A 13,582-nucleotide genomic window follows, 5' to 3' on the forward strand; every position below is an offset into this window, starting at 1 on the left:
GACTTTAACTTATTAATAATCGGTGTGAGTGCTTTGAACTGTGAGTTTTAGGTGACAACTAAAGGTAGTGTTCTGTTGTTCTGTTTTTGTGGTTTGCCTTTTTATTGTCCTGAGGATTGATCTGGCTCTATTGGTTTGGTCTTAAAAATGAGGCTATGATACCAGAAATTCTAATTGATGTATATTAGACAATTGAGAGAGTATTTAATAAGGGTTGGATGTAATTGCCTTGCTACTGGAGATGCAATTCAGAAGCTAGAACATGAAAGCACACAGTGTACACTTATCCTACTGCTGCAATGTTGTGAGCTGAAATCCACAGCATTGCTAACATGCATTTAGATATATCATCACTAGTGAAAGACTAAAATGTTCTGCTCACCACATCTTCTTCATTTAGAATACATCAAGACATCAACAACTGTTAAACTGTTATGCATAGAAAATGGTGCAAATAATTGTTATATAACTATAGAAGCACAAATCAATACTTGACATGCTGCAATAGACTGCTTGTACATGCAGCAAAATCTGGTTTTTTTACTGGACAAAATCATTTTTTGAGAATTATTTTGTTCATGAGATAAATGCACATGCCATTTTTCCTCACTACTTTTTTGGTAGCATTCGATGCCATAGTATTTTGCTAACTCTCTGTATATAAATATCTTGGTTGGTTGTCCTTTTGTATTTCCTTGTTCCTTCAATCTCTTTTCCCTCTATATGCTTTCTTAACTAACTTGCTTAGGTTCCATCCACATTGCTGAAGGCTGGCTGGGACTTTTACATAAAAATAGAAAAACAGGGACAATGCACGCAGTTGCCCAGTTAATGCTAAAACAGTGAGAAAACCAAAGTGATTATTTCTATTTGACCAGACTTCCATTCTTAAATAATTAGATTAAAATATATTTATGTGATTCAAGTGTTACAATTTTAAACAGTCAAATAATCAGATAAATGCTTTCAGCTGTAACATCAAATAAACAAGGAGAAGATAATCTGAACCTCATTAGGAGCTCTGAAAATGCCTGAAAATTCTATCTTTCTTGGAAAAAATGTCATGCAGGTGCATTGTGTTGAATACTGCTCTATTTTAATGTTGGAAATGTAACTACCCCACTGCCTTATGTCTCTTGCAATGGTGCCTTTGAGATATGACACACCTTCTCAGCAAGGTGCCCTCAGCAGTCTTCATGCAAAACCGACTGTTTTCCACAAAATGTGTGGGCTGGCATAATTTTATGTCTCAGCACTTCCTAGCACTGCATTTTTAAAGGAATCTCATGATGGAGCTTTCAGCCCAGAACTGTTTGAAACAGCAATTTCCTAGGACTTCAATGCAGCCTTCTAGATGTCTTACAATCTAAGTTAAACCCAGCTTCCAAGAGACTCAATATGGCAGTGTAGGTGAAATGTGGGACTCAGCCTTGGTAAATTAATAGTAATCTAATCCATCTTTCTGCTTTCCATGTTGGCCAATCAGATCTTTCTGAGATGCTTAAAAATAGAACACAATGATAGTAGACTTGTCCTGTTACCATTATGTGGCATATTGTATCAACACTGGAAAATGAATATAGCCATTATATTTAGTAGCTACTTATGTATCTGCCCTCCACAGACTAGATTCAGTCACTACTCAGAGCATGAAGCTCACCACTTAACCTTTAGCCTGAATATACTTCCATAATTTAATCTATGTAGATGGAGAGCTCTCTATAGTAGCCCAAAATCAGAAGGAGTCTGTGTGAGGAGAAGTCTGATGCATCTGATGACATCAGCTGCAGCGTGCAAAACCTTCTGCCTTTTAATAAAATTTGCTTGTCACAAAAGGTGCTATCAGACTGCTACTGATAATATAATCTAATATCATTGTTGAAAAGGAAAAATGCGCATAGAGGGACTTGGTAAATACGTTATCCATATATATCCAAGAAAACTCTTTGGAGGAAGGCAGACAAAATAAATAGAGGAAATATTTCACATACAACTTCCTAGAAGCTGACAACTTGATGATATGTACATGTTTTGGATCAACTCCCACAATCTCTTGACAATGGAGATTGTCCACAAGTCGTACTGGTTTGGGCTGAATCCTAAAACATTTGGAAGGATACGCAGTTGACTATCAGTTGTCTAGTCTATGTTGTATGGTGGGTTGTTAATAGAGTGGGTGGCATATTGCTTTTATAACTGAATAAATAAGATGTTGTAATTGCAAAGTAAGCATTCAAAATACAGGAGGGGATCAAAAAGCAAGCACCGCTTAAACTGATCAATGGTCTTTCAAGCCAGCTTCTCTATTCATCCCCTTTCCATTTCCTATAGGACTGCTCCGATTTTTTTCTCTTATCTTTGTTCACATGATCCATTCTTTTTCTCTTTGCAACCTGTTTTACTCTCACCTCCTCTGTTTCATGTTATGCTGATAAACCCAGAGTCAACTTTTTTTTTTTCCACACAAAATATGGAGTGGGGAAAAGTTTAGAGATAAAAGAATTCTCGAAGTATGGAGAAGAATGGAATTTGGGCTGCTGTAGTGTTCAAAGCAGCTTCATTGTTTGAATTGTGCAATTGTTACTGTAAAATAGATGGAAACAAGGAATTTTTGCTCTTTCAAGCATGGTCTTTTCCCTCAACTTTTCTCCCTTTGATCTGACCACTATTCTTAGGCCAGCCTTTGCCACCTAATATACTGAACCTCAACCAACCCTTCTTAGAGTAATACCTATCTCTGTTCCTGCAGGTACTCAGCACAGATCTTCTTTGGCTCCCCATGGCCCTGTACTGAGATGAAGTGAAGCTGAAAGATACTTCCCAGTAACAGTTCACAATCAGTGTGAAATGAAGTTATATTGGTGACTTGCCTGGCAGGCTTTGTAGTGCCCCACACAAAGCAAAGAGGCACACCAGTAAAAAAATACAGAGCCATAGCCGGCTGTAAATTGTGGGGAGAAAGAAAGATAATCTTGAACTTTAATATGGTAACTGGAACCAGTATGTGAAGAATGCCAGAAGAATGGAAGAACAGATTAAAAATAATTAGTGAATGACTTTATATGAGCAATACAGAAGGGAGTTTCCAGTATTGGAATCAGATCCCACCATGGTAGTGGTTAATTCAACCTATACTGCTCTAAATGACATGGGATCAAAGTATTTGAAGGACCATTTCCTGTGCATGAACCTGTGGGCCAGTTGCATTTATCTTCAAATGTCTTCTTCATTCTTTTGCCCACAGAAAAGTTGACTGAATGAGAAACAGCCCTTTTGGCCATAGTATCCCAGTTACGCCAAAGAAAGATTTATTGGTCCCTGCTTTAATAATTTTTAGAGAAGAGATTAAAGCTCTTTTGTTACACCAAGCTTTTGATGAATTTTCACCTTTAAACTACGAATTAAAAATCTGGTTTTGGATTTCTTTATTGGCTTGTTCTAATGATACTTTTTCAATGAATTGTTATTCTATTACAAACAGCCTGTGAGTACACTGACGACCAAAAGTCCATTAAAATGTCTTTAGCTCAGCTTTTCATTAAATCTATCCTCACCTTATTTTCCTGTTTTTTCAAATGATTATTCCTTTTTCTTGCTCTCTATTCTTCCTTAACTTACAATAATATCTTCTGTAGTTGGGGGGAAAAAGCACTGTGATATAACAGTGAATCTATGTTTCAGGGAAAAATGCAACTTTAAACTGCAAGCATCAACATGGAAAACATGAATGGTTACCAAACAATTTGGAGTCATGCTAGGGACAGAGACGTTGGGACTTGACTGCTACATATCACTTTCATTATGCACAATATTGCGGGGAGGGAGCCCTACCTCTAATCCCCAGAATTTTGGATGGGGCCTCTAGAGCATTTTCAAGAATTGCCTATGAATTGCTTTTGTAATGTGACAATAGAGGGAAATGATAAAATACATGGGGATTTGTTATTAGGTCTGTGTGAAACAGCCTTGATATAATTCAGATTGGAATTCTAAGACTTGAAGATGATATAGTTCAATTCAAGTATGCACTTCAAGGTTTGAGGGCAAACCAGTTAAGCTTCAGCCACTCTGAAATGTGAAAAAGAAAAGGAAATTGCCCATAAGTTATAATAATAAATTATAATATATAATTATATTATATAACTTATATTATAAGTTATAATATAAATTAAAATGCATGCAGCTATTTTTATTTGTAGAGCGGGATATAAATAACAAGGTTGGTAGATATTTTGGAGGAGACCAATCCTGATGAATTTCAGCAAGATATTTGCACTGCACTTTTATTTAGAAAGAGGTAGCTGGGATGAGGAAAAGAGAGCAGATACCAAACAAACTGATGAAGTTCTGCGTTTTGAACTAAGGCAGAAAATGTCCTGCTTCAACTGAAACATAAGCTCTTTTTCTTTACTTCTCCACTTCCTTTTCTGCTTCTGATCACTGGGCTTTGGTGGGTTGGAACACCTGTTTGTTAAGCTTGGGTTCTCTTAAAAATGACCCCTTATCATCAGGGGAATGTCAGGCCTGGGAGGTCTCTTCTGGGTGGTCTCAGAATCATTTTCTTTGACCTGTTCTTGTGGGGTGGTGTATCTTTGCTCCCTCTGATTTCTGGGACACAGTTTAGGCAGAACAGATTGGAAAAGCTTGTCCCCTTCTGAGCATGACTTGTTCCTGTCAGGGTTGGGGCTTGCTGCCCATATTTTATGTTACTTAGTCTGCAGAGGCATACAATTAGGCTTGTACAGTAAGACATAATCCATAGAGAGTCAGCTCACAAAAAATAGGATGGCTCAAAGAAAGTGGCATGTTAAGCCTCGCCAATTCTTATTAGAATTAAATGCTTGGACCAGCATCTGTAAAAGTTAGCCTAGCATACATTCATTATTGTTGAAAGAGTTAAACCTGTCCCAATTATGGATAATATAAATGTAAGTTTAGACCCGATACTTAAATGGACTTGCCCGAGCCCATAATCAGAGTGCTGAGAGCTTAGCTGAATTCCCAGTTATATTCATAGGATCAGCATAGATGTATTATATTAGCTCTAAAGAGAACAAAATTAAAGCTTCTGGCTGGACACATCAAAGAGATTAAGGAGAATAATGTCCAAAGCAAAGTTAGTCTTACTACTCCAGAAGACCTCTGATGGGCAGATAGTTTGTTGAGGTGATAAAACGTGCTACTCATGTCCATGTCAGGCAGTTCATCACACCACTCAACATCCCCTCCCCAGCATTGCCACTTCTGCAGAAACAATTGTTGGCGGCTTTTCCAAAAGAATTACATCCTTACCAAACTTTGCCTTAATGGAAACAGTGTCCCTGGGGACTAGAATGGACTCAAACATCCCTGCCCAACTCTTGTTTTAAACATACTGTTCAGGTTATGTTCACTATTAATTGAAATCGTACAGTTTCTTCAGTTCTTTATGGATTCAGTCCAAAAGATGAACACACAATATACACAGGATATATTGTACTTATTTCTAGTAAGTTATTGATGATAGAATTATTTGATTGAATTAATTATTTAATTGATTGAATTAATTAGAAGAGGATGATTTATTAATTTAAGATTAGAGTTTATGTACCCAGTTCATACATCTACAAATGTAAATAGCATTATGCATAAAAAACAAAACAGAAACATTTTCTATTGATCATATACCTCCATTATTGTTCATGGCTATCAATGCTGTGCATTATTTATAAAATGTACTAGCTTATTAAAATCACACTAACTTCCCCTAAGATTGCTTTACACTGCTTATTTCTTCCCTTGACATATTAAACACCCTTATAAAGACTCATATTAACAGAACAATGGTTTGGTATGATATGAGAATCCAGCTAGTATGTTGATAAAAACTGCAAGATTTCCTCACGATTGTCCCAAGACTCAAACGTTGTTTCCTGCCACATAACTTCCTAGTTTTGCCTGTCTTGAAACTGTTGAAATCATGCAGATTTAATGTCCAGGCTGGTAATGGCAGAAATTACCTTTTTGTTCCCTCATATTTTTAAAGGCACTGAACCCTCTGAATCTAGTTCTCAGAATTTTTGCTGGAACATTTCTATGAAGTATGTCCTTCTAAAATTATAACTGGCATAGGGGGAATAGTAAGGAGTAAATCTTTTTTGAAACCTCCAAATTATAACCACTGCATTTGGAAATGCCCTTTATGCATATGTCTTTATATTTGTATATCATATTCTGAATGTGTGTTGGTACACTGCATATACTTCCTAGTTGGTGGGATGTGGTTAACAGTGTATTGGATTGCATGGTACTCTCTATATTAGCCTGCATAGAATAACATTGGGTAAAACTGGGCTTTGGTTGTGCTTGGGCAAACTGGTCAAAATCTACAACTGATCAGTACTGTCCTTACTGTTTGCAGGAAATACTGCATGTGGAATGGTATGACCAAGGCTGCTAGCATACTCTACCACTTCTGCGCAAGCCTCAGTTGACCAAAGCTGTGATGGTTAGCAAAGTTCATTATCTATGGCAAAGATAAGATAAATCTGAAACTCCAGAAGGAGGACATTCCATTCCAGACCACAGAATTTTTATCAAAGATGGGCATAGAATGGCTGGGAAAGACATGAGAAATGAGACCCAGTGACTGAAAGCCAAACTCTTATTCTGATGGATGATGGTATTGTGGATGACTAGTATCTGATGATAATGTTCCTAAGCTTAGAAGAAAACAAAATGTCCCAAAGTTCCCCTTCCACTTGGCAGTAGTATAAGAAGAATGAGGAAAAAAAGGCTAGTTAATTCAGCTCCTCATTCAACTTCTCTTCCATCAGTACAACATAGCCCCTAACACCTTCTATTCAGCTTTCATCTTGATGGGTGGAAAGACTGACTGGCTATCAATTCTTCTTATGCCTGCACCTGGGAGTAAATTACCTCACTGACTCTATTTGAATTAATTAGTCAGGAAATGCAGGATTATACATCTGATTCTTCCTTATGTGCTTAGACTGTAACTGAACAAGTAAGAGGTGGATTTGTTAGAAGAAGTTGAATGTGGTAGGAATGGGATACTTAAAAAGTATGTGTGGTATAAAGTCAAACAGAAAGGGTCAAGAATGACTGTGAGCTGAATGATGTATATTGAATACAAAACTGAGTGACCAGTATAAAGGAGGTACATGACCTATTTTGGTAATTTAGAGGAAATGAATGAGGATTGCATTATAAAACAAATATAGGAAGGAAGAGGGAATGGATGGGGTGGAAAGGGAAGACAAAGAAACCTAATGATGGAACTGAAAAGAGGCAATATAAAAACAATGTATGGTTGTGATGGCAACAAGAATGGCTTGTAAGAACAGAATGGCATTGAGGGATAAAGTGAATGTTATTAGCTTAAACTTGTTTTAGCTGTGATATTTTTTCTTATCTCAGTCTTTATTTTCTTTGGCTTAGTACTTATTACTCCTTTCTGTACTTTGCATAATACTGTTTACTCCAAAAGGGAATAAAATGATCTCTCTCTCTCTCTCTCACACACACACACACACGCACACATGCACACTCCATCCATCCAACTATCAATCTATCTTTTGGTTTTTTTCCTCAGAAGGTGCAATGAAGTGTAGTTGTTCATTGACTTTCCTAGTGATAGACAGACATACAAAGCTCTTGATTTCCTGAACAGAGATTCTAATTTGAACTTGAATGGCCTCTGAAGCTATGTTAGTTGCACGGGGTGGCATTCTTTCTTGAACAACTTGGGCCAATTGTTGTGCTCAATGTACACCTGTATTTACAGAAAGTTTTAGTATACTTTTCTCCATTCGTTAAAAAACCTGAAACAGTCTGGGCCAGGATACAAGTGAAGAAAACATGGGAAATGGCTGATTCCTCCAACATCTTTTCCACCATACATTAACCTTCCCAAGATACTTCTTCATCTGCATTTTGAAAGATAATGATTGGAATTTATTTATTTATAGAATTTTTTAATCCCACCTTTATTACTTTTTATAAATAACTCAAGGTGGTGAACATACTTAATTCTCCTTCCTCCTCCTATTTTCCCCACAACAACAACTCTGTGAGGTGAGTTGGGCTGAGAGAGAGTGAGTGGCCCAAAGTCACCCAGCTGGCTTTCATGCCTAAGGAGGGACTAGAACTCACAGTCTCCTGGTTTCTAACCTGGTGCCTTAACCACTAGACCAAACTGGCTCTTATTAAGTAAAAATAAATGATTTCCAATTACTGTGGAGAAATATTTTTGAATTATATAAAGAATAATCTGACTCATTGCAAAGCCTATGCAGATCCTAATGAGTTGTCCATTTTACTGATCTTTTGAAAGTTAAGTTTGTTCTAATTACTAATTTATTTAATTTCCATTTTATTATGTTAATCATTACTTACAATATCTTTCAGTTTGGAATCTTATGAAGAACTAAAGGAGAAATATTGAGAATTCAATTAATTTCAGTACTATTTAACTGGATCTCCTTGTATTTGGACTTTGTCTAATGACTAGAAATAATTAGGAGGTGAAAATTATATACATGCATTTGCCCTCTATATGTTTTCAGTCAGTGGTTATCAATCTCCTTACCTTTAATACTAGTTCTCCTATCAGTCCATTCCAAGTCCCATTCTCCAGTGGGAGTCCATATTTCTGATCTGGTGCAACATAAATTTCATATGTGAAGCCGAGGTAAGTAGATAAGGATTCCAAGACATCAATTGAGAAGCCCTGATATTTCTTTGGTTTGCCCAAAACATTTTCTGACACCATCACAAATGGTTCCTCCTATACAGAAAAGAAAAAGAGTCACACTTATGGCAAAGGAAACTAATATTTTCAAACCTTATTTTTTCACTATTCTTTATCCCAATTTCCTCTCCTCATTTCCTTTCTAAATTTGCAGAAATTAAATAGTTTACTGATGGATTCTGGTGTTTCGAAGTTCTCAATCCTAGGCTATTATTTCTATTTCATGTAGCAAAGGAAGAGGTTTCCTGTTATGAGATGTAAGGAAGCTCAAGTCTAGAGGCAGAATGAACTTCCTCAATTCTTGATGGTCAAATAAGAGTACTTCAGATAAGTAGTAATGTGTTTTACTATATTCCATTAAAAATAACAATTTTTAATAGTATATTTTTGTTTTTACATTTTTTATCCTGCTTTTCTTATTTTTATAAAATAACTCAAGGTGGCGAACATACCTAATACTCTTCCCTCCTCCTATTTTCCTCACAACAACAACCCCGTGAGGTGGGTTGGGTTGAGAGGGACCAATTGGCCCAAAGGCACCCAGCTGGTTTTTCATGCCTAAGGTGGGACTAGAAATCCCAGTCTTCTGTTTCTAGCCTGATGTCTTAACTGCTAGACCAAACTGGCTACCCAGTTATTAACTAATACATTATAAATAAATAAATAACAAATAAATATAAAATATAAAAATAAAATATAATCAATAAATAAATACAAATAAATACAAATTAGTTGTCTAATTTGCTTGGAAAGCATGTTTCATAAACATATCAATGAGGTCAAAGAGTATACAAGATATGGCCTATGCATTGCAGTCATCTGAATGTGGCCCCATTACACTGAAGTAAATATTCCAATTCTGCAAAGTGTGATTATTATGAAGGAGTATGAACTTCTGGACAGAGATCATCAGAATGCAGCTAAACTCACTGAATGCACCTTTAGATGTAAGTGGAACTATGCATCCTCATTCAGAGTCACAAGGCATACAATTATATGAGTGACAGAGTTGGTGATGAATACTCTTGTACTAATCCAGGACCCTCCTTCTCATGCTGGATAATAGCCTTCAGCATATATTGAAAGTATAGTTATGTTACTATATGCAGCCCTGCTGGATCAAGCCAAAGACTTATGTAGTTCAGAAAGATACAGAATGGTCAAATAAATGCATCTGGGAAAAGTGCATGCTTCCATAGAAGGGCAACAGCCCTCTTCTATTGTTCCCTATTAATTGATATTTAAGATGTGCTGTCTGAGATTCAGTAAATAGTCTTTAAAACGGGTAGCCGTTGACAGCCCTATCCTCCATGACTTTATCTCATCTTCTTTTAATATAATCTAGTGGTGGCTTTTCTGTACGTCAAATTCTATGGGTTGAATAAGAAGGACTTCCTTTCATTGGTCCTGCATCTTTCCACATTTAGTCTCAATGAATGATTCTAACTTGGTGAGAATGGAGAATTTTTCTCTCTCTTACGTTCACATCATAATGATTTTATATGCCTCTGTGCTGTTTCCCCTAGCTGCATTCTCTGTAAACTGAAGATCCCCCGGCACCATAGCCTGTCTCTGTAGAAGAACTACTTTAACCCCTTAATTGCTTTTGCTGTACATTATCTTCCTTCCTCTACTGTATCCACTTTGAGATGTACCATTATATTGGTAGTTTTATTTTCAGGGCCTTCCCAAGGACTCCTAACATGGAATTTGCTTTTGTGAAATCACCAGCTGCAGTTGTTGTCCAAACCAGAGCACAAAGTTAGCAGTTGCGTCACAGGAATCCCCCTACCACACAGTTTGTATCCCAGTTTGCTCCGTAGTTAATCCAACTATGCCTAGGGAAACCGCTTTCAAAACGGTCTTGCTATGTCTCATCTTAATTTCCATAGCTGACAAACTGCAGTTTTTACTCTAGTAACTGTAAAAAAGTAAGGAAAACTTTTCATATTATTCAGTAGGTCTCTGCACGTGTCAAATTGTCTACCTTGCAATGTTCGGTTTTCATATTTAAGTTCTAGCTTCCACGTTCAGAATTATTGGTCTGAACTATTTCGAATAGAGCTAAGAATGATTACATGGCAACATAACAAAACTTAATCCAAGGAACTTTATCATTCTGAAGTCATTATGCAAGAAAAGAATATCATGATCACCCAACTGTATTTTAAATCACATATATAGTATCTCAAAACAGATCTTAGGGAACTACTTAGGGTTTTTTTTTTTTTTTTAGTTTTAGGCAACAGTTAGTTTTCTATACAGAGTATACTAACAGTGAAGTGACAGATAGAGTTACTGCAACACTGAACAGCAAGCTTATTATATATAAACACATTCTGAGTTAGTACAGATCAAAAAGATGGCTTGTTTCTCTGTTCAGTAAATCTTATCTGCTGCAGTTAATGAAAGCCTTTACACGCACACAGGGAGAAATATACTTATATACAAATCGTTTACCAATTTGATACATTATGTACAACATTCCTTAGACCTCTTTAGAAACAGAGTGATTCAGATGATAATCTTCACACTAGCAAAGATTTATTCCTAACTCCTTTCTTGGGATAGTAGATAATAGCAGTTCATAATTCAGAATTTGTATTCAGGCAGTTAAAAGTGACCACTAATTGCTCATCTGATAAGATTTTTGAAAAGGCTTGTACAGCTTTGCTGCTCATGCTCAACTTTCAGGAAACCAAGGACAAAAGTAGGTGGAGAACTTAGAGTGGATTCTACTATACAACAGTTAGCCACAAATTACAGATTCCCAAACTGTCAGGGTATTAACATTTTGCTCAAGCATGACGTGGATGACTTTTCAACTCTTGAGCTGATTTATTATGTTTCATTTTTCAGAGCATCCAAATGCTCACTCCAGATGCTAGGCTCCAGGGGAAGTACACATGGCAAAATCTTTGTGCTTGAATTTTTTTGCAAAGAATGCTCATTAATATGGTCATTTCTGCAATGACCAAAGAGCTCTACTAAAAAATTTGATATCTCAAGTAACGTGTGTATGCTGGAAATGAAGGATACATTCACACACACCGCACACACACAAACACATCCATTTCCTGCCTGCCTGCCTGCCTTGATGTGGCTAGAACTCCATGCATCAGCTGAAGTAGACACTTATCTCATAATACACTTATGTATTTGGCATAGCAGTTTCCCTTGATTTGCTGCAATTGATTAAGGGAATTACATTTCCAGAATCTGGTGATCAGTGAAGCCCTGAAGGGGATTCTAAACATCCCAGGTCATTCCAATTCAAGAAAACACTCTACGCTTCTTTTTCTGTTATCTCAGCTTGAAGTTAGAGGCTCCTTCTTCAATTTTTTCAAATACAGAGGATGATGGTTTTATATATATATTCAACTATGAGGCTTCAAAAAGTTGTTCTTTACATCCAAGGTTAATAACAAGCTGGGATGGAGCAGAATTAATCTGGTCTTGCAAAGCTTCTTGAAACCATAGTTGGCCTTAGATCCTGATGTAAAGCCATCTTGTTGAGTTTTATCTCAGACCATGTAATCTTCCACAGTGGGCTCTCCAGAGTCCTGCCAGAGCCAATGTATTCTTCCCTGTCTATTGTCTAGAGTACCAAATCCATAGCTGGCTTCTGCAGGACCCTCAGGAGATCAGGGCAAAGATTATTTCTATAGAGTTTCAGAAGAGGTGCAGATTAGCTACTCTTTTCATCACTTTGTTTACTAATGCTGCTTTGTTTCATTAAATAAATAAATAATAACAAAAGAAACTGTGGAGCTAATGAACCAATCTTGATATTGATTAAAAGCATCTAGGTGCTTTTAGGAAATTCTCTTGAAATATTTAATCTTTGAATGAAAATCGGCTTAAGGTCATTTGTAACACACAGCTGTGTCATTATTTTGTGCCTGGTAAAGTGGATATTTTTCACAAATAATAGATTCTGATCAACCCCAATCCTTTCCATCTTCCTTCTGGAGATAAAGGGTAGTTATTTCATTATCTCACATGCTTGACGATGATCAAGATAAAAAGTATGCCTGTCTTGATATGGCTAGTAAAACCATGTATGATAGGAAGAATTTTTAAAAAGGCAATCAGTAGCACAACTGAGTGGCAGATCTTCCTTAGACTTTACCAAACACAATAATATCCTGATAGTTTGTTGCTCATGAGTATACATTCAGTTAGGAAACTTGGTTTGCTCTATAGCTTCACTGACATTCTTGTTGGGTTACAGAGAATGTGCAGAAGAGATTTTTGCTGACCTCAATTTACACATCCCTGGTAAGGAACCAGAAGACTCATGTCTTTATATTCCTTGCATGAAATGTCAGGAAACAAGTAACAGGGAAACACACACACACACACACACACACACACACACACACACCAGTCTCAGAGCAGCAGTTTCAAAGAAGCTTTCTATACTAGAATAAATTTCCTGAGGGCTAGTTCAAATATTCCAGAGATCCTCCTTTATTTTGCTTTGTCCACTGTAACCTGTCTGGCCCCTGCAACCCATAAACATGTGGTTTAGACTATCACTGTGTTTGTTGAACCATTGCACAGAGGCAGCAGAGAGGAGATTGAATTGGAGACAAATGAGGGGACACTCTCTAGCCTACCGTTTGCTTTCTGCCTTGGAGGAATGATTTGAGTGCAAGCTAGCAAACCTTGAGTTGGTCTACATGTATATCCTCGAAATGTAATAGAGAAAAATAAATCAAAGTGCAATGACAATCTTTATGATCTCACCATGATTTGTGGTTCTTCCTGGATCAAGAGATTTGTGTCACTCAAAATTCAAATCATGCTGTGTGTAGGGCTGTTCCT

At 36.8% G+C, this 13,582-nt stretch overlaps 1 protein-coding gene across 1 annotated transcript in view; it reads right to left on the bottom strand.

Moving 5' to 3' along the window:
- GRID2 (glutamate ionotropic receptor delta type subunit 2) overlaps nt 1-13,582 on the bottom strand; it is a 490,302-nt gene that overhangs the window by 189,433 nt on the left and 287,287 nt on the right. Inside the window, exon 9 of the mRNA XM_088133270.1 lies at nt 8,591-8,788. Within this exon, the coding sequence (XP_087989396.1) occupies nt 8,591-8,788 (198 nt within the window). The remainder of the gene's footprint in view (nt 1-8,590; nt 8,789-13,582) is intronic.

Source organism: Python bivittatus, unplaced genomic scaffold, assembly GCF_059951505.1.
Source record: "Python bivittatus isolate LINGU-HERP-01145 unplaced genomic scaffold, Pbiv_v1 ctg000070_np1212, whole genome shotgun sequence".
NCBI lineage: Eukaryota > Metazoa > Chordata > Lepidosauria > Squamata > Pythonidae > Python > Python bivittatus.